A 26,138-nucleotide genomic window follows, 5' to 3' on the forward strand; every position below is an offset into this window, starting at 1 on the left:
AACCAAAAAATCATGATTCTCAATTTATCCAGAATCGTGCAGTTCTAACATGTCGTGTATTCAAGTTTCACAATAGTATAAAGGTTCTGAGGGAAGTTGGTTATGAATACTTCAGATCACAGCTGACAGCACTGCATATTCAAACGCATTGCTAGGCCCAGATCTTTACACTAGTATACTGTGGCACACATTTCAGATGGAGATTAGCTCTCTGAATCAGGGAAAGTCCTGGTGCTCTCAAGAGAAAACCAATAATTCTTAATCAAATCTAAAGTCATTTGAATGCAGATCCACATTCTTTTTGGTTCTCATGACCGTGCTGTTCCCAGTGGGCATGGAGGCATTAACAGTGGTTCTCTCTTCCAATGAAGCTTGTGTGCGATGAGCGGGCTGGCATATAGACGGAAGTCTATTTAGAATGATATCTCATCTGGGAATGTAAGTGGCCATTACGGAAACATTTTATATAATATTCAGTTATAAGTTATAATATTATAATTATAAGGTTTCACGGCATTGCCCACATATGCTCTTGTGAGTTTTTATGATTTTAAATCATTTCAAAGTGTTAAATACTGTCAACTGTGGAGACAATTTAATACATGGAGCTAAAACCAAGCCTGAATACACCCTTTAGTCTTAACTAATCAATGTACTGTAGTGAATGCTAGATTTGTCCAAATTTATATATATATATATTTTCGCTCATCCAAAATAATTCCTTTATACATAAACATGGATGACAAGCCTGATCAACATTGCAAAACACGAAAATTACAATTGAAGAAAGATAAATAGCACAAACTATATCAATGGGGACACTGTTCAACAATACATGATAATGTAGATATACTTGTTATTTACACAAAGTAAAATTTAAAGCTGATTTCGTCATTAAAAGACAACCTTGTCTTAATACTGCCCTCTGCTGTTTCTTCCAACACAGACACACACACACACACACTCACTCACTACACAAAATTATTCAATACTATGAATTAAACAAATAATAATTAAAATAGTATATTACATAATGCTTGCAAATGTTTTACAAGGAATCCAAGATAGATCTAAATTATATAGTGAAATTTAGAGGATACAAGCAAAAAATAAATACAGATCTTATAAACATTTGGGTGAAATAGAAGAAAAAAAGAAGAAAAAAAATTCCCAAACTTAAATAGCACACAACTTAATTTCAAATCCCAAATGAGTTCACTCCCCAAGTATTAATGTTTCACGCAGCTTCCTCTATGAGATCTGATTAAATTAATCTTTCTCGAAAGGGGGGGGCAGCTTCATATGAAATGTTTGTTTTGTCTAACCCTGTACAATTTCAACAATAAAACACTCTAACACACTCAAGCTATTGAGATACGCGAGACTGAAGACAAGGTTGCTTTAAAATTCATAGATGACACCTGAATAACCACAAAAAAACTAAAATAATGCTAAAATAAAATTGCCCAAAAATTATGGCAAATACAGAAATATTTGATCAGTAGCTCTTAAGAATTTGATGACACCTGATTGGACAATTCAGGTCACATGATTATCATATGCAAGATGATTCGTGATCAAACCATAAAAGGTAAATTATATAATATTACATTTACATGCATAAATATTTTGCTAATTGCTTTAGCATACAGTTACACTATATATATATATATATGCCAATGGCCAATGAATGGCATCAAATGAGCATTCGATATGCAAATTCACTTTGTAACCTGCCCCTATAAATATATATATTTGCCAATGAATGGCATCAAATGAGCATTCGATATGCAAATTCACTTGATAACCTGCCCCTACGCACAGTTTTTAAACTAATTTGAGGTTTCAACAGACAAGGACCTGCATTCCAAAGCAAGATCGCACAAGTACTTGTGCAAGTGGTGTTAAAAACCAAAAAGTGCCTCCTGATCACACCTTTCTCTTAAATATTAACAGCAAACACAGACTCCTGCGACAGAAAACTGACTGAGCACCCACATCCTTCACCTCAACTAAAACACTCTGCCTCTAAACACAACATGACTTGACAGATCAAACAAGCACACTAGTCCGTACAAATGTGCATGTACAGGTACTCACTCCATCAGGATTGACGCTCAAAGTTGGCTCCATGTATGGCAGTGGTAGACTCCACAGTTGGGCGTTAAATGACTCCACGCTCTGTAAACACATCCATCCACTGGCTGCGTCCGATACGGCATGCAAGTCTGCAAACAGTCCGTGTTCACAGTCTGTCCCTGTCACTATCTCTGCGTCTTGTGTCGTTTGATTCTCTCTCTCTCTCTCTCTCTCTCTCTCTCTCTCTCTGTCTTTCCACCCACTCCGCTGTAATTCCTATTCCGCCCACAGAGCCCAGGGCTCACAGACAGAGATGCAGAGACACGCTCGCAAGTGGGAGTGAGTGTGTGTGCATTCACACTCATATACTTCACAGAGGCGTGAGAAACAGTCGCGCGCACACACACACACACTGAAATGTAAGTGCTTCACAGTGGGATTCTTCATGTTATTTACACAATGTGTTGTGTCACCTACTTAGTATGCCTTGAGCACAGCATCTGCTTAAAGAAGGGAGCGTGAAAGAATCAGTGTGTGTGTGTGTGTGTGTGTGTGTGTGTGTGTGTGTGTGTGTGTGTGTGTGTGTGTGTGTGTGTGTGTGTGTGTGTGTGTGTGTGTGTGTGTGTGTGTGTGTGTGTGTTTGAACAATTAAGGGGGTTCAGCTTCCTGGCATGTGCTTATTTATTTCAGTGTGTGTATAATTGCAGTCGATGTGCACAACAAAAAGTATCCGGAACATTGAATTGTTAGTCTTAGTGTGTTTGTGTGTGTGGATTTGTCTTGTTTGACAGGCACTATTAAAACATAAGTCTGGTATGAAGAGCTACATTCTTCAACAAGTCCCAACCTTGTTATCTCCTTAAGCGGTGTTTGAGAATCTGAGGGGTCTGTTTTTTTGGACCCTATAGAGCTAGGTAGTATCATCACTATGATAATTCAGTCAGAATTTGTGACTGATATGATGGTTCATGCAGCTGAGTGTATTTGACTCGGCACTAGAGAGTTAAAAATACGCCATATTTCTCATTCTATTGATTATGCAATGCCCTAACATGAGATTACTCATCTAGACGCATCGATATTATACAAACATTAAAATACACTCACATATAGAAACACAACCAAAAACAAACAGAGTGATACTGAAAAACTCTTCTAAATCAGGCGGTCATAAGACCGAGAGTTGAGACGAGTTGCTTTCTGGGTTGCATAATTATTAGGTTTCTACCTTATTTTTTAATCAAGCTTTTCCCCACAATTCTAATCAGTGTGCAATCTTATGATTTAATCATCAAGAGCCTTGTCGTTCACAGGTGTTTTTACACACGCATGACTTCATTAATGCTGAAAACTTCTCAAGAATCTCAAAGTGATTCAGTTTTTAGCATTCAGGCCCATTGGAAAAAAAAATACTATGGAAGTCAATGGGTACAGACTACTGTTTGGTTACTGACATTCTTCAAAATATCTTTCTTTGTGTTCAGCAGAAGAAATAAATTAATACAGGTTTGAAACAACTTGAGGGTGAGTAAATGATGACAGAATTTTAATTTTAAAGTGAACTATCCCTTTAATCCGATTCCTAACCCAATATCTAAACTTAACAACTACCTTACTAACTATTAATAGGCACAAATTAGGAGTTTATTGAGGCAAATGTCATATATAGTTAGTTCAAACGTGAGAATTGGACCTTAAACTAAAGTGTAACCAAATACTTTTATCCAGTAAGCCAGTCAAATTTGTAAATTTGATAAAAAGAGAGGGAAACATATAGTGCTTAAAACTTCTGGAATCCTAAAATGTAATTTACAGAAACTAGGAGCGTCAGGCCTTTGACTATTGTTGTGGACAATGGGGGCCTTGGAGTCAAAAAGAATGAGAACGTCATGCTTTATATGGTGGATGGAAGGGAATATTTTGAAAAAAAATAAGAAAAAGGTTTGATGACATCAGCCAAAAAGTCATACAGAAGTTATCAAAGTTATTCATCTTTGATGAGAGATTAAGATAACGATTTTCTTTAAAATCATTCACCATAAGACCAGAAATGTGTATTTCAAGTTCACTTCCATGGTCTGTTTATGAAGAAGTCAGTCTCAGGAGTTTGTATTTAAAAATAAATCGCATTCGTGACTCTCAACGACAGTCACGATCTGCTTTGAATCGGGGGGAGGGAGGGAATTTGTTGGCTCAGTGAGCAAACTAAAGGCTCGAAAGGCTGGCATGATGTCACGCAGTGTTTGTGGGCATGAAGAGAAATGCCATCTCACCGGGTAAACACTCGCTGACAAGATAACTGCATAGCTCGCTTTCTCTTACATGATAGGCCAGCCAGAGGAAATGTGTGTGTGTGCACTGGAGAAGCCGATAATTAGTGCCTTTCCTGAGGTTGTTTGTGTATGTTCATCTCAGAGCTTGAGAGTGTGTGTCACAGCATTTAAGGACAGTATTCAATTAGCGTGTGATTTAAAAGTGTGTATGCATGTTTATGCCTCACTGCAGAAAGTGTGTGAGTTCGTAGCAGAGTCTCTGCTAACGAGAAGAATGCTGCTCAATGCTCATTAGCACACACACACACACTCTCTCTCACACTAATTACGGTGCTGCTTCACAAAGCGAGCTCTGTTCACACACAAGCGTCGCCACCCTGCATATGTACAGCTCTGAGAAAAGAGACGAAGCCACCGGAAGACAAGACAAAGATGTGAGGAAATAGAAAAAAGAAAGACTTCAGGAAAATAGTAGAAGGGGAAAACATAAAACATTCAACCTTCATTTCCATACACAGCATTAGTACAGTTTGTGGCTTAAATATCAATACACGTGTTAGTATAAGACAGTTGTTTTCACTCTTCTTCACCGAATACAAGCCGCTTTATGCAATCAGGCCGGTGTTTGTTCCAGCCGCTCACTAGAGGAAGCGTTTCATACTTTTATCTTATCATGTCCGAATCCGATCAACAGTGTGACTTGTCACTTTCACGCTATGTAACTCAGCTGGTAAAGAGGGATTTCTCCTCTTTAAAGGAGAAAGGATTTGATCATGGGACAAGACAAGTTTAAAAGAGTAACTGTTTTCTGGGATCAGTTACTCATTATTGACAGATCATTTATAATAGTGGACATGGGTATAATAATAATTACCAACTGATTACCTTTGGAAAATAGAGATTTTTTTAAGTGTAGTTATTTCTTTAACAATAATTATTTGAATATAGCCTAGGATATTTCATAATAACAGTAATATTTAATAAATATAGTAATATTTAATATATGACAGGTTTAGGATTGGTATGTAAGATTAATTGTAAGCAATTTGGTATGCAAGCACAACAATGACAATAAAGACATGTAAGAATGTTCCATTTAGAAGAAATATAATTTACTTCTGAACTTTCTTTTCATAAAAAAAAATCCTGAATCTATCATAATTTCCACAAAAATATTAAGCAGCAACACAACAATTTTCGACATTGATAATAATAAAAGTTTATTGAGCAGGATTTCTGAAGGATCATGTTGACACTGAAGACTGGAGTAATGATGCTGACATATTCTGATTTCTCATCACAATTGAGAAATAAATTACATTAAACTGTAAAAATATTGATTTTTTTTATTGTTTACTGAATTTTTGATTAAACAAACCGCAGCCTTGTTGAGCTATAGAGACTTTTTTCAAAAACATTATTAAAAAAAAAGTACGACGACCAAACTTTTGAATTGAAGCATATAGTATATAATTTAATTGCTATATTACATAATTATAATATAATAAGTATAATTATATTATTCATTTATATAATATTTAATTATTATTCTTACAGTTTTAAGATTTTTACATTGTATGCAGATAGAAGAGGTTTTATCCAAAGCTACTTACAGTGCGTTTAGATGGCACTATAGCAATCCAAAGTCATGGGTTCAATATCCAAGGAATGCATGAACTAATTAAATATAACTTGAATGAAATGTAAGTGGCTTTTGGCAATGGTAAATGTGTCATTGCCAGGAAACTGAACCCATGACTTTGGCGTTGCTATAGCTCTGGTCCATCCTTTAGTTTCTTTAGGTTTTGCTTTGCCTGTTTTATTATCGGCCACTTGACCGCAACAACATTAAACATCTATAACATAATTGTACGAAATGAGTTATGTACCAAAGTTAAATACATAGGGGTTAAATTAATTGGTCCAGAACAAAGATTGTATGGGTATGTATCCCCTTATTTTCCTCAATCATTCTGCTATACCAAGATACCCCTCATCAGAGGATCTACAATGCTCATGGCTGTCCCACTTGACAATGGAGAAATGTTAATAGTGATATTTGTCATTGCTTTGCTTCTGATAATAAATGATTAGTGAACGTTAACCACAGATTGATGTTCATTTAAAATAAGTTAAAGCTGAAGTGTGCATTACCACCACCAGCATTACTGAACGCAATTGCAAAAATGATGATTTTACGAGTATTTACCTGAAAACTTGTCACAAAAACAACAGTTACCCCCAAATTAAGCAGGTCGCATGCTCCAACAAAAACAAGCAATGTTTTCACAGCACCACAGATCTACAGTGTTTACAATTTCCAGGCAAATCAGTGTACAAATGGCTTACTTATAGTTGTCTCTGCAAATCAAGCTGAAATAGAAGAAAATATGTCAATATGTTCCAAATTAAGCCTCTCAATAAACAAAAATATATATATAAAACCATAATAACCACTGGCATGCTGGCTATCAAGCCAGACTGAGATGTTACGCGCTGTCAGTTTTTTCATGCCCCTGAGCGCTTCCATCTGAGAATTACACCATCCACGTTTCACCGTCTCCTCCGTTGCCATGGTAATCTGCCGTCACTACACTTGTGTGCGCGTCACATGACACGCAGATGCACTCTATCTCTTTGACTGCCGGGTCTATAATTAAACTCACGTGTGCGAGTGTGACCAGAGCCATTAACACACTGGAATACCCTCGCCGTGGTGTCAAATCTGTTCTACAGGCGTACAACCGGTGTTTCTTAAATAAGGCCCCTACACTTCTAACCTCCAGAGGGTTGATTGTGTGTTTGTTTCAGTTTGCATGCATGTCTCTTGTCTCTGAAGTACTGCTTAGGTTACTCATTCCTTATGTAATCATTCCCGACCATCCGGGTGATAGGATCGGAATGCTGGGAAGTTTTATAAGTGAGAAAATGAGAGAGACAGAGAGAGAAAAGTCTAGAGAAAAAGAGAAGCATTTAGGGAACCTCACCTCAAGGTCATCGAGTGAGCGAGCCATACTGAGACGCTTGGAACGTCCAAAAGATCGTCTGCCGGAGGAACGCTGAGGAAAGCCCAAGCCTTTGAACCTTCCACCCTGTGAGAAACAGAGAGAAAGACATTAGTAACTTAGACAACGACTAATTCCAATTTTTTACTGTGTTTGACTAAAATTTCTACAATGCAGTTGTCCTCATTATACAATACATATTGCGATGCATACATCAGGATTTACTGTTACTATAATTGGAACGTAACTGAATTTCCACCAGATACAAGAGAGAGAATATATAGTTTGGGGTCAGCAAGATTTTTTTTCAACAACTTTTATTCAGCAAGGATGCATTAAATTGGTCAAGAGTGACAGCAAGTCTGTTACATTATTACAAACATTTATTTTTAAATAAATGCTGTTTAAAACTTTCTAGTCATCAAAGAATCCTGGGGAAAATGTATCAGGGTTTCCACAAAATGATTAAGCAGCACAACAGTCAATGATAATAAATGTTTCTTGAGCACCAAATCGGCATATTAGCATGATTCCATCCTGAAGGATTAGCCTACGTATAACATATCAACATCGTCATATCCATTACATGCCAAACACTACGAGAGTTGTCATGACTCATAACAGAAATACACTCGCACTGTTTGATTTCATTATGGTGATAGCACGGGGTCACATGAACAGACACAGAGTTTGCTCACTCCCTTAGGGAAAGGAGTATGTGCTTGTGTGTGCACGCAAAAACTCAACCGTGTGAAGGTTACAATACTACCGGTTTCTTTTGTCACCAAAGTGATTTTTATGTGGATTTCCCACTGAGGTTTTTAATTTAAATGTGAATTTTGTGCCACTAGCATCATTACACAGTATTACTATAAAATATTAAGATTTCTATAACTTATTAGAGAAAATTTGAGTAGGTCTCACATGTGTAAAACTGCCACTAAGGTGCTGTGGATGGTTGTTATGGTTTTCTTTGTTGCCCAAAAACTTTATTCAATATAAAAGTGCAATCAAAATTTCAATTTTAGTGAGACTTAATGGGCAAAAAGGGTCATTTGAACAACTTGAACTCGTAATCTTCAAAGTGAAATCTAATTCCGAATGTATGGACATAACGATGGGAGTCATAACAAATACTGAGACATAACGAAAGTCATACAGGTTTGGAACAACATGAGGGTGAGTAAATTATGAAAGAATATTATTTTTTGGGTGAACTATTCCTTGGGTGTACCAAGTACTTGAGTTTTGCCCACTTTATTATGCAATTACCAGGTACAAAGCCTCATAGGAACAGTATTTACATATTATCAACACATTTAACTGGTATAAAAGAAAGTATTTTAAAACATAAAAAAAATACAAACATCAGCATTAACCATAATCATTTCTGTAAATACTCAATGACACCATGTCATGTTTTGTGTTCAGAGGAAGCTCAACAGCAACACCAGACAGAGAAACAGAAGGACGAATGTACAAAGATGGGCAAACTATTCGTCAGGCGGTCAGACAGAGACGCAGACAGAGAGGGATCATTTTCATAGGCTAAAGTTTAGAGACTGATTGTGCAGATGACAAGAGCCGCATAATCAAATGGTCTGCTGTGTTGCCTAGAAACACTGAGAACTCTGCGTTCAGGATCATCATTATGACACATCAAGTGCAAACAAACATATGCACACACACACAAATATGCCAACACAAGTGACTACATGCGCATGAGGGTCAGTGAAGTACATACTTTAGCTAATCATGCATATATGTTTCCACATTTAAAGGGATAGTTCACCCAAAACTGTTCACCCATGTTGTTACAAACATGTTTGACTTTCTTTCTTCTGCAGAACACAAAGGAAGATATTTTGAAGAATGTTGGTAATCAAACTGTTTTGGTGACCATTGACTTCCAATTTGGGAAATGTTACGTTTTCCTCAAAATATTTCATTTTATGTTCCCTAGAAAAAAAGAAAGTCATACAGGTATGGAATGACTGCGAGTACACGATGACAGAATTTTAATTTTTGGTGAACTATCCCTTTAAGGCTAACAAGAAGAAGCATTTACATAATATCTCTCATGCAAAGACACCGTGATCACACACATACACACACGCTCACATGACGCACGTACCATAACAGGACACCTTAGAGAATCAGGAGAGGACAAATGATCAGTGCAATCGAAACATATAAAACACAGGGCCTTTAATAACGGATATGACAGTTAATGTGAAGTCATTAAGTCACTATATGACAAAATTGGCAATTCTTGTTTTTTGTATTAGTGGAACATTGCTGTACGTTTTATAAATGATTTATCTGTGCACATAATTTCTTTAATGAATGTGCCCTCGTGATTTTGAATCAAAATGACTTCCCTTTCCTCTTGCAGCAACCTTTATCTGATGATGAGTTTACCAGTGAGTGGGCGGGACAACCTGTCACTCACATGACATCACAGCAATAACAAGCCACAACCATCCAATGAAACAAAAAATCCTTCCGTACATGTTTCTAGGCCGAGAAGCCGTTTCACTCAAATACACGTCACGATGTGGAAGAAAAGACTATTGCGACTTCCGTCTCATGCTGACTTTAAAGTTGAGGAAAAACTAAAGAATTAACCAAAAATTCAAAGGAAACTAAAGGACTGCCCTTGTAGTCCAGCAAATGTCCTTACATCCTGCATCCTTTCTGGGTGCCTGCATAGACACCCATATTGGGTATCATTAAAAACACCATCAGTCATGTAACAGAGGAATAGGGGAGCCAGACACAAGTGGCCGACTCTTCATCACCCCAGCGGTTTCCATGGCCATTGAGCAGCAACTAATCTAAAGGAAATATTGTGGACTAAACTACGTTCCTTGGATGAATAGTTCAGGCGGTTGCTGAAAAGCATAAGCATAAAGCTGTCAACATGGGTTTAGAACAAAACATGAAATGTTCCAGATGTTAATGGGAGCTGCTCTTTTTTTGTATGTAGTACTTGGGAGTTGAATCCTAGGAGGAAAAAAAAGTTGTTTAGTTTTTGTTTTAGTTTTATATCTATATACTTCAAAGAGAAAAAAAAATCACGAGGCTCATATGACTATGCTTACATCAGCACAGCCTAAAGCTCTTTTTTAGGTTTCCAAAGAGTGAACGGTATACAAGCTGAAAAGTCTCAAAGTACCACATTCTGCCCTCTTTTTTTTTTTTAGCTCATTTCATATCAAAATGTATTGATTTATATATTCCATAACTGTACTATTTAGTACTTTCTTTCTCAATCTCTCTCCCCTCTAAGGTGCAGTTGTGTCAGTCTCAGGGTTGAGATAACATCATGGATTCCTGTGGGGAGCAGGGACGTACAGTGAGCTGCATAGACCTTTCACACTTATCAGGGAGGAGCTATCTTTGAGGAGCTCTGAGGAGCTATCTTTCCTGTTTACTTCATCCACGAGGAGGGGATGACAAACCATACCAAGAAATGTTACTAAAAACGTCATCTATCTGTTTATCGGTTTCATAACCATGGCAAAACTATCTCGCTCTCAAAGCGTTCACAGTGAGATTACAATCCAGACAATGCAAAAGAGTATTCATATAATCAAAACCATAACCATCTCAATCTTTTATGATGAAACAACACTCCATGAGGAAGTTTAAGGCCCGTTCACACCAAGAAAGATAACTATAACGGACTGTAACTATTAGCGGTTCTGATTATTACAAGTGTGCTCTGTAATTTTGTCGTCTGCCGCTTTAAACGCTCTATAGTTCTTAAATCAGAATGGATTATGTTTGGCATGAGATTTTGATTTTGATTGGCCATTCCAACGATATTGCTTCTTTGTGCCGTTATTGTTATATTTGAGGTGTGGACTCTGCTATTCTTTTACATATAGAACTGGTTAATGGTAATCATGCTTGGTGTAACTGGCCCTTAGAGTCTATTTTCAGTCATGATTCAGAAGAAAGTGTGTTCTTTGACAACTTTTCTGTACCGCTCTCCTCAAGTCTTGACATGACTTAAGTGGAATTCACCACATCAGACTCACAATTGTTCTGCACATGCTCAGTACTCATTGTAGGTGGGTAGTTTACAAATGATATGAACATGAAATAGTGAACAATTCTTATGGTACACAGTGGGCCCATTTTTGTAATGACTTTTAGCCAAATGGTGTCAAAGTGATTTTTAATGGATATATAAAGTTGTATTCACTACATTAACCATAGCATGAAGGTGTCTCAACAAATTTTTCATACCTTGAAGTTTTAACAAATCTATTTTATAATAATATGAAACCAAACAATGTTTGTGCAATAAAATAAAATCGTTTTACTTTATATAGAATTTAACAAAAATAAATAAAAAACATTAAAATTAAAATAACAGCCAACTTCGATACTTTGCTATTTTGTTTTATAACCTATAGATCAGTATACCACCTTTAAACCACTGAATAATCATTTGAAAATGAATATGCATTTAGGAGTCAAAATAGATGAAGGAGAAGAATCATCATATTATTCTGCAACAACATCAACCTGTAATTGGCACAGACAGAGGACCAGCGCCACCTGTTGGCGACTAGGAGATCAACGCATGACCTCATGTGGATGCCAAGCAAGTGTTACGTTTTGTCTATCCCAAAACAGACAAGAACGTTTAAACTAAAATATTGAAAGGAACCACTGTGAATAGATCCCTACACTAAGTGCCTAAAGTCTGTAAAAACAAGGCCCAATGTACTGTTGTTGTTATTATGAAGGAATTTTCAGTACTGATTTTTCCCAGTGTTTTCCCAGTATTTTTAATTACATATTTCAATGTGTTGTGTTTTAAGGTTAAAGCAAATGTCGTAAAAAAATTGAAGGCACCTTAGAAACTACACATTTTAAATAAGCAAATTTTACGATTTCATGTTATGCATTATTACCTCGTTAATTGAGAGACTACATGGAATATTTGAAATTTAAAATATGTATCTGTCACACTATTTAAAATTAATTAGTGTAGGCAAAGAGGTGATTCAAATTTGTGGAAAAACTTAAGCATCAAATAGCCTACCACATTCCCATATAAATACAATATATAAATTTGAACATAAAATGTTGATATCCACATTATGTTGATACACACATTAAGTGGAGCTTGAATGAAACAAGCAGAGAATTAACTGAAAAATGATTCCTTAAAGCAATGAACACAGACCATTGACGCCTGACATGTCTTATTCTGTATTTAGTAGACCCTGAAGCAATTGTCAAAGCACAGATGATGATGCATATAACAGCTACAGTGCTATTCAGGGAAATCCAATCAATGCAGTCTGTTATGTTGCTTTGGGCCTGTGGACATCATTGTTGGCTCCTGAGGAGTGATTCTGAGCTTTACTCAATTCCTACAAATGCGAAGGTGTTTTTAAACAAATAATGAAGACAACTGTGTATGTAGCCTGGTTTAAACGGTGTGAAACAAAGATATTATTCATATTTGATTTTAGTTACAACATATCTGAGAATATGTGTGTATTTAGAGAGCTTAGTAGTGCACGCATAATCTAGCCAATAGAACAATACTGATATTTCTTTCTCATGTCGATCCAAAACATTGAGGAGATTCCCCCTTCCATATGTAAAGCGCTTTGAGTACCTAGAAAAGCGATATATATAAATGTAATAAATTATTATTATTTATTATTTCATTTCATCTGTAGAACACAGTTTTGCAATTTACTGAGCTTAACTGCCCATTGGTCCTTATCTGCTTTCGTTTGATAGAAAAGAGTACATCAACTTTCTACTAAACTTTTTGGAACAACCTGAATTGATGATGACAGAATTTTTCTATTCTGGTAAACTATTTCTGAAAGTATCTCATTCAGATCAGTTTCAGTGGTTTGACATCCAGCACCCAGATTCAACACTTCAATATGAGTGATATGCTGTCAGCTACTAGAGACCCATCAGTGGCAGTCAGAGCAGAGGGAGCTCACAGCCATTTGAACTGAAAATTTTCCATTGGGAGAATGATACGTACCCAGCTTTGCATCTCAATCTTCTCATCTCAGGGTCAGTTTTAACATGTTCCCTCCAAGCAAGGAGCCACAGCTGAAGCAGCAAATGGGAATGAGGTATTTTCAGCCTGGCTATGCATGTCACCTATCTGACACAATTCTTTTTGACAGTAAAGTGTTTGTGCAGTTTTACTGAGAGACGATGCAAAACTATAAAAGTGACCACACATTTTAAACATAGCATAATTGAGGATATCAGTTGGAGTTAAATGTTGTGATTCATTTTTGTGTGTGTATTGGAAAGGATAAAATTCCTAGCACAATTGAAAACAGCAAAGTAAAAGGATCATGCCGTGCCTGATAATAAGAACGAGGGGAAAAGTGCTATCCATTCCAGGCACATAAGTTTATGTCTGCAAGCTCTTTTTTTTCTTTTCACAAACAACAGTGGTTTGAATAACACATTCCCTGGCTCATTAACCGGTGTACTGCACTGGTATCAAATTTAAAACCATTACTTAATAATTCCTCCTAATCCTTAGTATCAATTACAGTTGTAATTTTGAATGCACCTCAATTTGCGGTCAACTCCTCTGGAATTAAGTAGCCTTACTGATTGTGACCCCAAACAAGTATTTCACAGATGTGAAATGCAAACTTACATTGAAGACATTTGATGTTTAAAAAAAATTCTCTTACCTTTTTCTCTGAATCTTTCGTCCTTTTGCCATCGTTCAGTTTCTCTCGTAGGTTCTTCTCCCCAAACAGCTTCTTAGCCCACTCGTCCTTCTGTGCATGGAGCCGGTGAGGCTGTGAGGCGATCTCGCCTGCAGCACGGTACCGGTCGGCTGGAATCTTACTCATGGGTGGTGGCAGGGTGCTACAGTTAGCACTGGACCATCCGTCTGTAGACTCTGCATAAGACTCCTGATCACTGCTGTGCCCTTGACGCCAATCTCTCAGGACGTGAACTGGCAGCCAACGTTGGCCTGATGCCCCTGTCACCTTCTTGCCATGGGCGGAATAGTGGGAGCGCGTAGGAAGGCCTGACACATCCAGCCGTGAGGAGGAGTTCAGATGCCTGCCAGAATGCAGAGGTGGGTCCGCATGGGAATGTGGATGAGGCTGAGCGTGATCTACGAACTGGTCAGGGCGGTAGCCATTACGATGCGAGATTGGTGGTGGCGGTGGTGGTGGAAGACCTCCTAGGACACTTTGGCTACGAGATCCTGGAGGGTTTTCCCATAGTCCCGTGGGAACATGCCGACCAGGGTTTGCACCCAAGTCAACCAAGAGGACTCGGTTGCTTTTCTCCTCCGGCAAGAAGTTGCCAATGCCACTGTCACTGTTGCTGCTTGTGCTGTTGTTCTGCTGAGCATCTAGGTCTCCATCGAGGAATGCACGAGCTCGCATACCCTCGATAGATTCTCCCATATCGCGGTAGAGCACGGACACAAACTGTAGAAGGGGCTGGGAAGTCGGTGGGAATTCCAAGCAACCACTGGTGTCTGGGTCTGGAGTGCAGTCGAAGCCAAAGCGCCGAGCAACACCTTGGTGGATCTTATGATGACAGAGTTCCGGGTCTACAATAAAGACGTGACAAGACGTACGTAACCCTTGCTCCTCCTCACCGTGTCTATGTATGCCGTGGTCGTTTGTGGCCTGCATGGTGACAAGGCCAAAGAAGCGGCGGTCGTCTGGACACACTGCACTGAAAGCTAACTTCTCTGCAGGGTAAGTGGCTAGAACAGCGCCTCGGTCGTTGCATAGCTGTACACAATCATGCATGACTTTGAGCAGGACCAATGAGTGCACTTTTTGTTCGGCACGTAGACGTCGCATACAGCCACGAATTGCCTGAAGGCTGTCACTTTCCAGGTTAGCACTTGTAGAAGCTAATTCAATGGATCCCAGGTAACCTACAATCATCCCAACGTTGAGTATTCCCGCAGAGTCTGCAGTTTGCAAGAGGGGAAATTCATCTTGCTGTTCAAACATATCAATGAACACAGAGTCATCATTGAGCACTTTGGCCATCTCCTCTTCAGTGAGCAAGCTGGAATCACTCTGTCGGGTGCCAGTGTTACAGAAAGGAAAGTCTGGCTCTGAGAGAGCCCTTGTTTTGGAAGTAGAGGCACAAGCTACTGCTTTCTCTGAGCTGCTGGATGAATGGCTAGAATTTTCAAAGATCATGTTAAAGATTCCACCAGACTGCATTTCCGCTACAACGCGTTCTGCACGGTTTATGCCTAGTGTCTTTGAGTCTATCTTTGGTCTTAACCAGTGGCTCTTGTGGTCATGGAACCCCAATTCTTCATCGCTTGAACATGAATCTAGGTGTGCGTTGTTATGACTGCCTTCGGCAACGACCAAGTGTAGGACACCTGTGCAGCGACCAATCAGCTTAACAACATCCTCGTGAGATGCTTTGGACACATTGATGTCGTTCACACTCAGGATCTGATCTCCAGAGCGAAGGCCCACATAGTCAGCCGGACTACCCTTCAGGATGCAATTCAGCAAACATGGAGCCTGACCAGATAGTGTGAAGCCATAGCCTGTCCTTCCCCTTGCAACCTCGACCCCTCTTATGCGTGGAGACGACTGGGCATTCACACGCCTCCTGCCTTGCTCTGATTGTCTGAACATTCTTCTTTTAGTCCCCGTTTCAACCTCTTCTGACAAGGGCTTCACAAATGCAGAGAGATTCATGATATCATCCAGATATCAGAACTCCAGAGCCCCAGTCTAAGGCACTAACGTGGTGCATGCTTACCTTTACAAAGGAGAGAGGGAAAAGTTAATTAATTCACAATTTAATCATCTTATTAAGAGAAATTTATATGGAAATGTGAACAGGTGATTTCAGTTGTTCAATGTAAAAAAAAATGCATTTGAAGTTTTAAGAAATTCATTAAAATGTTGAGAATTGCATAACACATTTTCGTAATTCTTAGTCATCATGATTATAGTGTCAGTCTAGAACAGGCTTTCGTACAGATATTTTTGACACATCCCCTCACTGTCTGGGTCAATGACAAGACTACTTAAAAAAAAAGGAATTTATACCAAGAATAGGGGTGAATTCAGGTTGATTGGAGCAATTTTTGTCATTGAGATTTATAAAATAAAGTGTCCCGATCAACCTGAATACACCCCTATATAATTTCACATATTCAATGATCAACATGTTTTCAATCATATTTTTAGTGTGGCTTCAAGTCAGGTGGTAGCCTAACTATACAAATAAATATATGAAACCAACATAATAACTAACGTTACAAAGACTTATATGGAACGTATTTTCAAAATATCATTTCCATCCTCATTTGGCATTGACCTACATAAATGAATATAATAAAAGTAAAATACAATAATATAACTGACAACAATATTCTAAATGTGAAATAAAAAAATACAACCCTTATCGATTTCTTTTTTTAAGTAGTTCGCATTTTATAATAATAAACATGCACCAGAAACAACACGCTTAGAAACTGATAGGATACATAAACTCACAAGTGTTTATCTTCGATATTTGTGTTTATCTTCGATATTGTCCTAATTGTTCGCAACTTCGCAAGACTTTCCTAAGTAGACTCCACTCTTGCTAACGGTCCCGCCTTCTTTTCCCCATTGTTGAAATCTGGTTGGAATGCTCACGCGTCAACGTATGTATCCATGACAATGGAGCTGTATCTAGATATTTCTCATCGCTCATTGGTTTCCACGGCTGTCAATCATCTCCATAACGACCCAAACCCTGTTCGACAGAAATTCACTGTCTCCCCAAAACTGACCACAAAAGTAATGCTACAGGTGTCCAAAACAACACGAGCGAAAAACGACAAAAAGTTAACCATCGTACACATCTTAATACTTATTACGTTCCAGATTATTTTAATATTTAATAGCGGTAGAGAGCCGAGCTGCCTCGGTATTGGTTTTCACGAGGAACAGCTGGGCAGTGAGGAACATCTAACGGTATTGAATTATCGGCATCAGTAGCCAGATACTGACAAGAGTAACGTTAACATTTATTGAGACACAACAACTCGTAAAAAGATATAAAACGCCAACCTCATATAGATACGAATACAGTTAAAAAATAGTATTATTTACCTAAAAAGTCTGGAAGTTTTAATATCCGCAGAAAGCTCAAGAATGTCCAATGGCTACATTGCTAACATTAGCCGCCACTTCCCAAAAACTTTCCTGTGAGGAATACATAACAAATTCCTTCAATTACAGTACAAAGAATAATAATGCGTTATAAATCATATATTCAGTAATTTAGTGTTCTTACTTGTGACGGATGTGTCCCAACCTGATGTGAAGTTTAATGACATGGTAACCTTAGTGCTGTATAAGGAGTAAACAAAAGGAGAGGGCAGCTGGTGTGTGGACAGCAGAAGCAGGAGGAGGAGGAATCTACATCTCAGAGTTTTTTTTTTTCCCTTTTCTTCTTATAGGACAACACCGATAGGGCTTTTCCTTTACATGACAATGAATTTAGATGTTTATTTAAGATTTTCCTGAAGTGTTATATAAATGCTGTGTTAAAATAGATATTTGAATGTCATAAAGTAAAAATATCCTCCCAAGTTCATGCGAGAACAACAATTTAAGATTATTTAAAAAAATAGTTTTTTGATTCTTGAGGTTGTTATTTTGGTCTATAGAAAGTGAATGTTGAGATTTGTGGAAGCCCTTTCCAATAAAACATTAAATTAACAATTTCTTGATTATTTAAGTTCATTACTAGTAATTAGGCTACTCAACAGTAAAAGTTTTATTATCTGATTAACAGTGAATGCTGGTGACACTTCCTGTTAGACACTGCTGTTGACCCAACATAAACATAAATTATGTTAAAGTTAACTTTTTCAAAGATTACATTGATAACTTTTAAAATGAGTTCATAGATAGCCTACATTAGGCCTACTGTCACACACACACACACACACACACACACACACACACACACACACACACACACACACACACACAGGCGTGGGATTTTCTTCTGCTCAAAGTTAATAACCTGCACTTTTTAGAGGATTAACAGTGTAAACTTCTAAAAACCCATTATCAAGCACATCTTAAAACATCTCACCTTGGAGTAGAAAATGTGCAAAGCCTTGCTCTTGGAGTAAACCTATAAAAAAATAAAAATAAAAAAAATAACTAAAATGTATAATAATGAAAAAAAAAGTAGAATCACAATATTTCAAGGCTCAACTACTTTCATTTAAGGAGCAGATTGAGGAACATATGAAGTAATTATCAGACCTTAGCACTTTAATTTGAAAACGAACATAAGCGCCAAATAGCCAACTGTCACTTTTCAAAAATAATACAATAAAAACCAAAAACAATGTTTCTCCACCTCCCCCTTAAAGGGAGAAAATAGGCAATGTTTTTCTTTCTTTTTTTTAATTGTTATACTGGTTGAAACTCTTTTCACATCCTGATAGCAATCAATAATAGAAGTGGTCTAAAAAAAAATTAAAAACATTTACATCTGTGGAAATCTCAGGACCAAAAAATGTTTGTCCAATCATTGCAATCAGTCCGAATGCAATCATAGGATGTTCTACCTGCCTGTCAACTTATTTATTTGCATACCTCCACGCTCGCGCAGACATCACACGCCATCAGTGCGTTCCATGAGGATATGCAGAGCTGTAGACAGACAGTCACAGAGCGCCGCAAACAAACAGCAGCCACCTTACAGTTCATCCTGAAACACAACAACGAGCTTATGCTGCGTTCATGCCATGTCTTAACTGTAAATACAAGATGGCAACCCATGACGTTCTACCTGGAGCTTTTCAACACTGAAATGAATCTGCAGCTGTCAGGTGGTACGTGCCAGAGCTCTGCAAGTTTGTGTTCATTTTTATTGTAATGTTGTGCTTTCAGACATGACATGAGGTAATATAACACAGTCTCTTGTGCCGCTTTGCTGACTCTGCTCTGGCTGTGTGTGTTCATGTGTTTTGGAGGAGGTGAGGCTTTAGAGATCATACTGATGGAAGGGTGGGATCTAATTCTTTCAAAGCTAGCTTGCTATTAAAACTCCCATTCAGTGTGAAATACAAAAGTCAAAAACAACAGGTTGGATTTTGCAAATCACTCGACAAGCCCTAAAATACGTGTAAAAGAAACAAACAAATGGACCATTTTACATATTTATTGGTTTCTATATTATAGTATATTCATGGTTTATCATGTTAAAACAATCCATAAAATAAATACATCAATTGTTGTCATTTTTACCAGCCATAGTTTGCTGAAGTGAGCTAAATAAATATCAAAAAGGGAGTAAGTTTCTTTTCTTTTTTTAAAGGCTCTGGTGCAATACCGTCATGGCATTACTATTATGGGACATACTGCTATCCACTCAACTCTAGCTTTATGTACATCTCAAATAAAAGATAAAAAAGCTTAAGTAAACGCTGATCTGAGATCTGACTGGATCACTACTTTTGTAAATGGAGGAAATGAAATAAAAAGGTGTAAAGAATCAAAAATCAGAATTTGCTAGAAATTAACAATGCAAGGGAAGAAAATGGCTTAAAAATCATTCCCACCTAAGATGCATTAAACCATTCAGGATTATCAACCTCTTTCTCAAGTGAAGCTTCCTAAGCACACAAACTAAAGAGAATAGAAGGCATTTATCTGATATTTTTGAAATTGTCAGTGGCGCACTATTAACATTACGATTCAGCAGTATTGTCACAGTTGGTCCAACCACATTGGTGGTCTTTGTAAAAGGCATTCAAGTTATTCAAGCGGTCCGTGACCCATAACACTAGTGTCTTATTTAGTCACTAAAGCAGCCCGACAAGATTGAAATTTAAAGATCTTCAAAGCTACTATCGAAAACCTATTTTATTATGGAAATCCGTTATGATTCGTGATTTTACAATCTGTAAAACTGCAAGAAATCATCTAGGCATGGGGCAATGTTGGCGTAAAATGAATTTGCCAATGCGTTTCAGAGAAGTAGCCTAAAGGCTTTCACGGAGTGAAAATATCAAGTATAAATTGCTATTTACTTATTCTGCTTTAACAAGTCAAAGCAAACATCTTATCGAATCAGAATAAACGGATATCTAATGGACATGACCATCTGTCTGACGCCATAAGTTGTGTGAATTTGCCAAATTCTCCTGTCGTTGGTAGATACGATTATGAAATGTCCATGTAGACTGAGTCTACTAACAATCACAAGTCACCCCTTTTTGTTGTGACATCACATAAAATATTGAGTTAATATTGAAAGCAAACTAAAGCATGCTTTATGTTAATATACAAGACATGTTCAGCGTGTCAACTAGGCTTATATTTACAGTGAAGACTCCTATGCCACCCGTGTGTCTCTCAAAAGCGAAGAAGCAGTTACAATGACCTTTCTCTTGACACCATCTCATGTCCACCGATGGGTGTTGTCATGCACCACAGTTTATTCGTTTAATCACAAATATTATTTCTATTACACAAATTGTACATTGATGTAAACACTCTATAGATTAAAATACATACTTCCAGTCATTACACTAGATCAATTATCATATCTTACGTCCTGAGCTTTTAAAAGAAATTGAACAAATAACTGCGGATGTGTTGCAAGGGACACAGTATGTAGATTTGAGCTGTCATTTTCATATGCAGAAACCCTTATTCTAAAAACCTCTCTACAGTAACTGCTATGGCTATTGCAAGCCCTGTCCATACAAAAGGACCTCAGTGATTCACATTTGTGACATTTCTTCATCTTAAAAACAACAAATATAGACAACTAAATTTTTAGAAGAAAAATAAACTTTGTTTCAGGCAATTCACCCCTCTTACTCAGTAAGTCAAACACATTTTACATTTAAATACACAAAAGTCTTATCATACCAAGTCTTATGCAACGTCTTCCACATTAGAGGGGATATACAAATTCGATTTACAATTCATTTTCGCTTCAAGTGCCAGCAAACACAGAGCAAAGCAATGCATTGCCCATGCAAAAGGAATGATTTTAATCTGAGGGAGTTGTGGGTGTATGAAAGAGTGTGTCTTTCATTTCTAAGGGAGCAGGAGAGCATGGACAGCTGGAGAATAGGGTAGAGACGGGCATCGTAGGAAACACCCGGATGTACTGATTTTAGCCAGGTTGGACGATACGCATTTTGGGAGATCTGCGGACTAAAAGATCTAATCTTGGATCGGTTGACTTCTGGAAGTGCAGGAGATATTTTAAGTGTTTGCATGATGTTTGCAAGAACATTCAATACAATATGTTCTTCAGTCATTTTGTTTATAGCTGAATATTCTCTTAGAATATTACGTTTCTAATGATGGAGACGCATTGTCAGTTTTGACTGCATTACCAAAAAAACTTTTGTGATAAGCCTCACAGTAACATTCTCTGAAACCAGATAAAGAGCATTTATGCATACAAAATATGGAGAAGACAAGCCTGCATCCATATAGACCTTTGAGATGTTAAGTGACATACCGTGACACCAGGCCAAATATCGTGATGGTAGTACTACTATTCTTTTTTTTTAATGACAGGTTACTGGTGTTCTGGTGCATTGTGGTCACATACTTCAGTGGATGTGCAGTCTTGCTTGGATTGGTTCCACTGTCTCTAATAACAATGAACTATTTGTATTAATGTCCACTGGTTATCACGGACAGTATCATAGCGGCCAATCCCATTCCATACATTGTTGCCATGCATCCTGGTGTGTAACGTTATAAGTGTGATGTCTTCTGCTCTGATATTATATTACCATTTTTTTAATGCCTAATTTGCATTGTAGATACATTATTGTTATTCATATACATTATTATTATCGTTCTGTATCATATGGTCTGTATTATAGTGACGCGTCTTGGTGAATGCTCTGCAAACAGCACAGTAGTTGGTAATACGGACTGCCAGGTGAAGCCACCATCTCAAAGACAGACTGGAAGGCCCTGCGGTCCAACTCCTCATCGATCTGGTGTCGGTAGAAATCCATTGCAACCAGACAAAAGAGGCTAATGTCCACTGTGTCAGACTTCCCCATGCGACTGATGACATGTGGGAGGCTAAAGGGGACGGGAGAAGTTAAGGAAAACAAGGATGAAGAGGAAAAGAAAAGAAAAGGAAAGCAAGGAACAGGAAGTGTGATGTTACTAGTACAAAGTGGTGCACCAATATGCATTTAAGGATACAGGGCAGAGATCCACTGGCTGGTCGAGGCACTGACAAAGAAACAGGACAGGCTCCACATTGCCATGGCGACAGGTGTTCTCTGTGTGAAGTTCGACAGCGAGAGTAGCACCCAATCACGGACCATGGAGGACTGCCCAGTTGCATGAAGTGTTTGAAATACCTGTTGCAAGAAATACATGCATTAAAGTGGAAATGAAGCAGTCAGTCAAGTTTACATTATTTAGTAAACTGATTTCCACTTTAAATGACCATAATAAAGTAAGGATAGCTCACAAAGAATGCTTTAACGGTTTTTGTCAATGCAATGAAAGAATACGGGTCAAAATCAACACTGGACCCCGTTGATTTCATTGTATGTACAAAACATGTTTAAAAATTTTTTTCTACATATCATCTTTGATGTTCCACAGAAGAAAGAAAATCATACAGGTTCGGAACTGAAAGCCGCTTAGTTTGAAAGTAGCTCCTGTGTAAGCTGTGCATCATATATCGCTATATTATTGACAATAGACAACTGACCTATTTTACCTGCAAAATTGCACCAAAATTTTGCTAATGTGAATGAATCTTAAGAGTTAAACATTTAAAGGGGTGGTATAATGCCATTTTCACAAGATGTAAAATAAGTCTCTGATGTCCCCAGAGTGTGTATGTGAAGCTTTAGCTTAAAATACCCCACAGATATTTTTATATTGCATTTTCAATTTTCACTTTTTGAGGGTGAGCAAAAAACGCACCGTTTTTGTGTCGCTTTAAATGCAAATGGCACAGGGGGCGGAGCTTCAACAGCTTGTGTTATTTTACCACACACACACTGAAAATTTCAAAAACTTTTAGCCTTTAATGTTTAAACCGGAGTCAAATAATGATGGAGAGACTCAAGAAGAAGTGACAATATGTAGAAGCAACAGAACATTGAATGAAAAAATAACACTAACTAAAGTTAGAAAAGTGAAATCATAATCAACCACCCCTTTAAGATCACAGAGTATCCAAAGCATAATATAAGATTTAAAAAAAAAGGGGGCACTTGCCTTGTAGACCACTGTAGCCATGAATTGTGGGTAAGGCTGCTGATTGGACAGGAACTCCCCGATGACTTTGTTCATGACGTCTTGCAGTGGGAAAAAGTCATCCAGGAACTGAGGAAGGATCCGGGCTACCACTCGTGCCTCACTTGGAAAGCCTTTACGAATCCTGCGGCAAGAATTTTCCACAGACAAATTAGTGGAAAAGAAAAAAAAAATACTGTACCTAGTAAAAAAGGAAAAATGCCTTTTGCATTCAGTTTCTTCAAAAACAGACATATGTACCTGTCAAACAGAACAGATACACGCTCCATTGCGACAATGACTGACTCGCTGTCCGGAGCTGTTGGGTCAGCATCAGCAGGGCGGCCAGGACTTCCCTTCTCCTTCCCTGTAATGTAAATGTATGGACACCAGTAAGAAGAACAGTTCCGTAAGGATACTAGGTAAAAACAAGATAAAACTAGGTTTCTACATCTTGACTAAGCAAAATCTCAGATTTCTACAAAATAAACATCATAAGCGTTAATCTTCTTATATAATTTTCACTTAGTTCTACAAGAACAAAATTAAACCTCTCCCATAAGACACTTTCTTAAAATCATACTGAGGACTCTGCCACTATGTGCTTAGTTAGTAGGGTAAGCATCTAAGGTGAGTCTGTTCTTAGGGGTTGGTGTTAGTAGGTGGGTCAGTATTAAAGATGAAGCTGAAATGTGTCCTGCCTTCCTCTCCAGCCACACCTGTGTACATGCAGGTGAGCATGAGACCCAGGGCAGCCATGGCACGGTGTGGGCTGGGCATGTTCACACGGTCAACGCTCAGCTTGACCAGTGTCTCCGCGTCCATGCGCGACAGCTGCTCGGACAGGAGCAACCGCTCCATACCTCGCAGCACGCAGTGGTAGATGATGGATGGTGTGGCCTCCTCACTAGCAGACAGCATCATACAGCACAGCTGGAAATGTAAAGGAGGAACAATAATAGAGAGAGAAGACTATTATTCTATGTATTCCAAGCTTTAGCAATATTGTATTATTTACAGTCATTTAAAGCTATTTGAATTTGAGAGAAGACTCAATGACATATAAGTGTGTCCATCATTTAAAAAAAAGGAAAAATCTTTGGTTACACTTTATTTTAAAGTGTCATTGTTACAGTGTAATTATATATTTAAGTACTGGGTAATATTAAGCAAATACATGTACTTACTATAGGGATAGGGTAGGATTAGGATTTGGTTGAGGGTTAGTTGCGTGTAATTATCCATAAGTTACTGTAATTACTATGGTAAATACATGTAACATATGTAACAAAGACACTGTAAAATAAAGTGTTACCAAATCGATGTCGCTTGAAACATGTCAAGTTTTTATAAATGTACTCTTTGCATTTATCTTGTTTCTTAAATATCATTCAGCCTATAGTAAATTACACCACATGACATTTTACAACCTGAGCTTGCCTTTTATGATAAAATTATGAAATAACTGGCAAATTATGATATAACCGTTGTTTTTTTCAGCATGTTGTTCGAACTATGATAATGAAATAGGTTTGTTTTCTAAGGAATGATAAGAGTATGCCAAACATCTTAAACGGGGTCAACACATGATGAAAAGCACAGTCACGCCACGTCAAACAGTTTTCTATACATCGGTGGCGCCCAAGAGGCTATTTAAAATCCTGCTGTGCCACAGAACGCCACCCACAGTCTTCCTTTAAATGACATCAGATTTCTCCCAAATCATTCTTAATGTACATAATGATTTCACCCTAGACTGGAAGGTTGTGTATTGTACATTTTTCAGCAAAGCAGAAGTCCAGAATCAAGACTGATCAAAGAATATTAAAACACCAATGATCTTTTTCAAAGTGTGACCTCTTCCCACCTGAATGATCCCGGCATTGAACTCCGGCCCTACATCCAGTGGGTAATTCTCCATCATGTAGAATGCCACGGCGCACATCACCAACACATGCTGCTGGTTGTGTAGATTCGCACAGCTGAGAGAGACACAAACAGTGTTAGGCCTAAACAAGCTCATCTATTTTCAGTGAGGCTATCTGATGCTAATTCTAGCCCTGGTCTTTAATGAGGGATCTCAGATCTCAGTAAGACACCATACATTACAGCTAATGAGGAGCTGATGACCATGCAGTGTGCGGGCGTGTGTTGTGATTGCCAGTGCGAACCTATTATTGAGTCTCCCAGCATGCCACAGAGACTTTGGCATTAGCTCTGACTGCATGAGGCATAACCTCTTAAGAGAGACTCAAACAGTGTGAGGTCTTTCATTCAATGCAGGACGCAAACCATTAACCTCTCATCCCATATTCTCTTAAATGAAACGGCAAACAGTAAGAGTTAGTGTAACACTAATGATTGGACTGCCCTTGCCTGCCGCTGGGAGAGGTGTGGTGGAGGGGTTAAAGGTCAAAGCTGGTAATAGGAAGGTTGCTGATTCAGTCCTTGCAAAATGTGAGCAAAGAGTCTTCATCATTGGGATTGAGCAG

At 38.1% G+C, this 26,138-nt stretch overlaps 2 protein-coding genes across 13 annotated transcripts in view; both read right to left on the reverse strand.

The window, feature by feature from the left end:
- rgs12b (regulator of G protein signaling 12b) overlaps positions 1-17,769 on the reverse strand; it is a 53,451-nt gene extending 35,682 nt beyond the window's left edge. For 4 of the 5 annotated variants that reach the window (XR_013798078.1, XM_079616540.1, XM_079616539.1 and 1 more), the window contains exons 1-4: positions 17,675-17,769; positions 17,491-17,583; positions 14,068-16,144; positions 7,340-7,444 (exon numbers count right to left, since the gene is read on the reverse strand). Coding sequence is in view for 4 of the 5 variants with exons in the window: in XM_079616540.1 (XP_079472666.1) it covers positions 7,340-7,444; positions 14,068-16,080 (2,118 nt within the window). In the remaining variant the exon portion in view is untranslated. The remainder of the gene's footprint in view (positions 1-7,339; positions 7,445-14,067; positions 16,145-17,490; positions 17,584-17,674) is intronic. The other variant, XM_079616538.1, reaches the window with a different exon arrangement.
- Positions 17,770-19,031: 1,262 nt separating this feature from the next.
- htt (huntingtin) overlaps positions 19,032-26,138 on the reverse strand; it is a 52,595-nt gene continuing 45,488 nt past the window's right edge. For 5 of the 8 annotated variants that reach the window (XM_079616701.1, XM_079616700.1, XM_079616699.1 and 2 more), the window contains exons 61-66: positions 25,514-25,628; positions 24,348-24,579; positions 23,908-24,013; positions 23,629-23,791; positions 22,594-22,754; positions 19,032-22,467 (exon numbers count right to left, since the gene is read on the reverse strand). In XM_079616701.1, coding sequence (XP_079472827.1) covers positions 22,254-22,467; positions 22,594-22,754; positions 23,629-23,791; positions 23,908-24,013; positions 24,348-24,579; positions 25,514-25,628 — 991 coding nt within the window. In that variant the 3' untranslated portion in view covers positions 19,032-22,253. The remainder of the gene's footprint in view (positions 22,468-22,593; positions 22,755-23,628; positions 23,792-23,907; positions 24,014-24,347; positions 24,580-25,513; positions 25,629-26,138) is intronic. The other 3 variants (XM_079616703.1, XM_079616702.1, XM_079616697.1) reach the window with 1 other exon arrangement.

This window comes from Phoxinus phoxinus (assembly GCF_949152265.1).
Source record: "Phoxinus phoxinus genome assembly, chromosome: 6".
In the NCBI taxonomy this organism is placed as follows: domain Eukaryota; kingdom Metazoa; phylum Chordata; class Actinopteri; order Cypriniformes; family Leuciscidae; genus Phoxinus; species Phoxinus phoxinus.